Source organism: Tripterygium wilfordii, chromosome 1 (assembly GCF_013401445.1).
Source record: "Tripterygium wilfordii isolate XIE 37 chromosome 1, ASM1340144v1, whole genome shotgun sequence".
NCBI classification, from domain to species: Eukaryota; Viridiplantae; Streptophyta; class Magnoliopsida; order Celastrales; family Celastraceae; genus Tripterygium; species Tripterygium wilfordii.
The window spans coordinates 3,073,163-3,079,162 of record NC_052232.1 but is presented as its reverse complement, the minus strand read 5'-3'; the positions used below and the strand labels follow the sequence as shown (position 1 = coordinate 3,079,162).

General features: G+C 34.9%; 1 protein-coding gene across 1 annotated transcript; it reads left to right on the top strand.

Annotated features, from left to right (window-relative positions):
- Positions 1–489: 489 nt before the first annotated feature.
- LOC119995431 (aspartic proteinase CDR1-like) lies at positions 490–4,723 on the top strand. The gene is made up of 3 exons (XM_038841940.1): positions 490–586; positions 686–877; positions 3,504–4,723. Exons 1-3 carry the CDS (start codon positions 490–492, stop codon positions 4,721–4,723), a joined length of 1,509 nt encoding a protein of 502 aa, XP_038697868.1.
- Positions 4,724–6,000: the final 1,277 nt, after the last annotated feature.

Here is a 6,000-nt window from a genome sequence, read left to right as displayed (position 1 = left end):
GTCTGTGAAGAAGGTGCTTAGGCCAAAAGTTGTTCTTGATAGAGAGGTGTCGAAAGAGGGGGGCAGCCAACATAGAGGGGGCGATCGAGGCAGATGGATCAACTGAGTTGGAGAGGGTGAACAAGCCGGAGGGTTCTTCTCCACGGGCGACAATCATAGCGTTGAGGGCCCGAGAGTCTATCACGAAGAAGGCAGTCAAGAAAAAGCCTAGTGATAGCAGCGTTCAAGGATTTCGGACCCAAAATTGTTTAAGCCATATTATTCACTATAGGAATTGGCGAAGATGACAAGGTCGGAAGAAAAGGAGTGAAAGAGAGGCAAGGAAACTTCATTTGTGCCAAGGGAGGTAATTGTAGAGAAGGGGGTAGTCCAGGTGGAGGAGGTAGTGTTTGTAGATGTGGATGACAATGATGTGGCGATGAAGGTGGTCGAGGATGAGGTAGGTGTGATCCCAGACGAAGCGGGATTTCAAGGAAGTGAGGGAGTAAAATGAGAGAAGAAGATGAAAGGATAGAAGGGGATGAAAAATGCGTTCAAGATATGGAGTTTGTTGCTAAAGATGCGATCGTTCAAGGAAAGGATGTGGGTGAAGCAAAAACAGGGGACAGAGAATAAGAGGAAAAGAGGAAGGAGGAAAGTCGGACTAAGAGGAGGTTAGACAATGGGGAGGGACCTTTGATTGAAGGTGTTTTGGCCAAGAAGGAAAGGGCGAAGAAGCGAGCCTGTGAACCGGAGAAAAGGGCGGTAAAGGCCAATCAACGAGAAGAGTCGGTTGAAGCTACTCTTGCTTTGACCGCCACCACGGTGGCGTTGGAGATGGAAGGTTTGAAGAAAAGTCTTGAGGAGGCTAAGGTGGGTGAAGAAGAAGCAAAGCTGAGTGAGTCCAGTGTTTGTGCTGAATTTTCTAACAAAACTTGGTTAGAATCTCCTCACCCCCAAGCTGATGTACAAAAAAGAAAAACCAACTGCACAAAATTTTGGATATGAAATTCGTGTTCATTTGTACTCTTCTTTTGAATCGGTAAAACTAAATATTTCGTATGAAATATATACTATGAATAAAAATACTTTGCACAATATTAGGTTGGCATTACAGCTAGGCGTCAGCTAAGAGATATATTTTTATATGCACTAGCTGCCACATTTAAAGATACTATCCAAGTTTGATTAAATATTCATATATATTTATATATACACATAGAATAATCTAGGATTAGAACAATGTAATGAAACAAGAAACAACTCAGTTGAGTTCACAAAAATATTCCGTTATATGAGTATAAATAGTTCCACGTCTAGTATAAAAAAAATATCAAAAAGAATAAATAAATCGATGATACCAATTAAATTAATGTTTTATTTGATGACCCCCAATGTTTTAAGCATGCATCCTCGGACTACCCTTCATATGATAGTGGCGTTTAAGGTGTCTCTTGGTCTTGGAGGTGGGTTATTGTCATTAGTTTCTCAATAGAAACCCTGAATTGAAGACAACCTGTTTGATTCAATTCCCTGGCAAAAACTAACTAGTAATAAGCTTAGCTAGGTTTGGAGTGGGTGCAAATATAAGTTTCACTTGCTCCACTAGATTGCACCAAGTTTTGAATGAAAGTGTCTTAGGACTCTTGCAATGCTACTATTTTAATTAGGTCTAATAAGAATGAGACTATGACTATGTAGTCTTTCACTAAACTAGTAAAACTGAATAATATTTAATGTTTGCTATGAATATATACAATTTGGTGTCATGCCTTCTTTTTAAAATTGTTTGTTAATTAGGTAAATTTCTTTTCTACTCTATTTATTCTTTTGCTTCCTTCCTATATTGGATCAAGGGATTCCTTCTCAAAATTCTTATTCATTTTTCTTGAATAATTATATTTAGAATTGCTTCGGTGCTCCTGAATATCGTTAACGATTTGTGTATTTTTTAAAATTTAATGTATTCTATGTCATAGCTTATGTAATATACCAAGACTAATAAGATTATGATAAGAGATCATGGGTGATTGAGAATGAATTGATACCAACAATTTATAATTGAAGTGTCACAATTCGTATTGGTTATCAACACATAAAGGGGCGGAGTCATCGTCGTACGAAGGGGGCAATTGCTCTAGTGTCATTTTTTAGCTGATGAATTTGCACAGTAACTCACAAATCAAGTGTGAAGTGTGTTAGGCAAATTCTTGGAAAAATTACTATTTATTCTCGCCCCTAAAGAAAATTAAATTCCGGTAGGAAAATATGACTAGCAAGCTCTAAACCAACCTCTTATGCACCTAAAATATCCTCCCACCTACTACTATAAGTTTTGAGAGTACTAGCATTGGAGATAAGAGCACAAGTATTTATCAAATTCTAGTAATAACATAGATTCCGGGACACCTACTACCGTGTTGCACAAAAACCTATAGAATGATCTAGAAACTAGTTTTTTTATAGGGAAATACACACCAGCCTTGCTTATTAGTAAAACTAAATACTTGAAATTCAACATATCCCACGAATGTAATTTCACCATATAATAAAATCTTCTCCCCTGCTTAAACTTCAAAAACAAAAATATTTTTATTGATCAGTAATAATATATCTAATTCCCCTTTCATTTTGTACACCAAATAACCTTTCTTTTGTTATGAATTTCTAAATTTACCCGATTGTCTTTATGGGCATAGGGATCCAAAAACAAGTGACTAACACCTACCCAATATTATATCCACCATAAACCTTTAAATTATGCTATAAAGCACACTCTAATGTAAAAATCGGCCGGCCTCCAAAAATAAATTTTGATTTACGGGTATCAACCTTCATTTGTCCACAATAAGCACCTTTTTTTCCACAATATTAGGGAGCTAATACGCCAAGACATCAGCTAAAATATATTTCTTTTGAACCACAAACTGCCACATTTAAAGATAATATTCAGGTTTATATATATATATATAACACCTTTTTTTCCACAATATTAGGGAGCTAATACGCCAAGACATCAGCTAAAATATATTTCTTTTAATCCACAAACTGCCACATTTAAAGATAATATTCAGGTTTGATTATATATATATATATATATATATCTAGATTTAGTACCACGTAATGAAACAAACAACAGCTTAGTTGAATTCTTGTGATGATCACAACTTTGTCAGATTTGAATTCTTAATTTCATATTTATTTTTATTAATGATTATATAATTTATAATTATGCACTGTCATTTAATCATACATAAAATAAATCAATTGATAAAAAATAGTTAAATTAAATCAATGCAATATATATATGTATGTATGCATAAACATTCATCCTTCATAATATCCACACGTTTAAAATCTATTAGAACAAAAGTGAAAGAACAATATATGTGTTTGCTATATATATGACTTATAGCATACATAGCCAAACATCTCACTTATTCTTTCTATTGCCATCACTTGAAAAATGCATCAATTTATCTTCATTTTCGTTCTCATTTTATGTATTCAATCTCCAATTAAAGGACAAGAAAATGATTTTAGCATTCAACTTATTCATCGTAATTCGCCAGAATCCCCATTTTATAACAGTTCTGCCACTTCATCAGAACTCATTGAAGATGCTATTTTGCGTTCTCTTGATAGAGCCAACTTCTTCCATTCGTTTGTGCATATCAAAGAGAAAACAATTGTGCCAACTGTACTTCGAAATGGTGGTGACTATCTTATGAGAATTTATGTTGGCTCTGAACAAGTTGAAGTCCTTGCTATTGCAGACACAGGCAGTGATCTTATATGGATAAGATGTCAACCCCTTGATAAGATGGCGTTGTTTATTCCACACAAATCCACTACTTATAAACCCATTTCTCATGATGCATCACTCTGTAGGTACGTGCCCAAATGGATGAACTCGCCCCATTGCTTGTACAATTATACTTACCTGGATGGTTCATTTTCATTAGGAGTGTTGAGCAATGAAACTTTCTACTTAAATGATACTACTACCAATGGTAGAGCTAATTCTTTTCCTCGATTAGTGTTTGGATGTGGTCACAAAAATCACTTGCCTTTTAAGAGTACAAATGCTCAAGGTATCGTTGGCCTTGGTGGTGGGTTATTGTCATTAGTTTCTCAATTAAAATCTCAAAATATTGAAGAAAGATTCTCCTACTGCTTGCTTGCCTGGCAAAAACTAGTTAGTAATAAGATTAAATTTGGAGCGGGAGCAAAGATCACTGGGCCGGGAATTGTTTCATCTAAACTTGTAAGCAAAGATCCTTCTACCTTCTACTTTCTCAGTCTTAAAAGTATTAGCATTGGAAATAATGAAACAAGAATGAGTCAAATCCCAGGTAATATCTTCATAGATTCTGGAACACCTCTTACTATGTTGCATTCAAGCCTTTACAATGATTTAGAAGTCATCGTCAAAGAAGTTATTGGCGTAGACCCAATATCAAATCCACCCCGAAAATTAAAATTGTGCTATGAACCACGTTCCATTAAAGATGTTTCTTTTCCAGAAATGATTTTTCATTTTGATGGTGCAGACCTTCGGTTATTACCTATAAACACATTTATGGAATATAAAGGTTTACAATGTATGCTGATAATCCCAGATGATAACATTTCGATTTTCGGAAGTATGGCACAAGTGAATTTCCAAATAGAGTTTGATCTCAAGAAAAAGGAAGTTTTATTTGCTCCAGCGGATTGCACCATGTTTGGGCTGAGAGACTAGTTGGGTATGTTGGCTACCCTGCAATGACCCTGTGGTTCTAAATTCTAGTTACACAGTAGAGATTTGGGTATAAGGTTATTTGTAGGGTCGCAGAAACTGCCCCATGTGTGCAAGGAGAAAAAAGACTAGTTGACCCAAGTTGTTTTGGTTGTAATTTCATAGAACTCTTGCAATCTACTGTTTTAAGTCTAATAAGAACTTGGTATTAGTAATAACATAAAATATTTAGTAACTTGTATCTAAAAATTCAATAGGAAATCATAAAATTGGCCAATAATCAAGGAGTGAAAAGCATAATAATTGTAGTATGAAAAAAAGGTATAATTGTAGAGTTTCTGACTCGAAAGAGTGAAAAATAATTTACTTGAGTTTGGGAAAAAAAGAATTTGCAAAAATTGTCTTGATTTTTTGTTTTGTCACTTATACCTTATCATTGTCAATGAATTTTAAGATGAAGTTTATAGGCAAGTCTCTTTTGCTTCAGCCAAGTGCGGGAAGTAAGACTTTCCTCAACGGAAGGCCACCCACATATCACATCTCAGACCAAATTACATTGGGTTTGAATCTCCCCACCCCCAAAACTGATGTACAAAAAATAAGAAAAAAACTAACTACACAAAATTTTGAATTTGACAACTTCTGACTGTTTAAACTACTAAGAAGATGATAATGATATTGTACTCTTCCATTGAATTGGTAAAACTAAAACATTCGATATATAATATATATTAGGGGTAAGTATTAGAAAAGCCCCTCTACTTTACAAAACGGTTCAATTGAGCCCTCTTATTTTTTTTCGAATCATCCAAGCCCCTCTACTTGTAAGAATGAGCTCCGTTAGCCCTTTATCAGAATTTCTATTAAAAAACACTGATTTGGCCAAAAAAAAATGACATGGCTTTTATTTGAAGAAATTTAAAAATTATGTGGCAAATGACATGGAATTAACTTAAGAATCTCCAAACCAAATATCTCTCTCCTCAAATCTCTCTATCTTTCTCTCTCTTCTGCAATTTTATGGGTATTCATGAATTTGGAGCCCTAACCAAAGAACTCAATAAATCAAGAATGGGTGCTCATGAATTTGGAAAATAAAAGAAATAATTGAAAAAAAAATACCATGACACCCAATTGAGGTTCGTAGATGGATCTTTATCAGCCAAGAAGAGGATGAGGTTGGCCTTGTTTTTGGGTGCCTCCGATCTGAACTTCTCGAACACACTATCAAAGGTCGAAACAGTCGAGTCGATCATCTTGAGAGGCATTTTTAAGTTTCT

Excerpts from the sequence above, each read along its gene's own strand:
- LOC119995431 (XM_038841940.1), top strand. The coding sequence starts at position 490 with ATGAGAGAAGAAGATGAAAGGATAGAAGGGGATGAAAAATGCGTTCAA. Across the intron at positions 587-685 it reads CGTTCAAGGAAAGGATGTGG|GTGTTTTGGCCAAGAAGGAA; the intron begins GTGAAGCAAAAA and ends CTTTGATTGAAG. Across the intron at positions 878-3,503 it reads TGAAGAAGAAGCAAAGCTGA|GACAAGAAAATGATTTTAGC; the intron begins GTGAGTCCAGTG and ends CTCCAATTAAAG.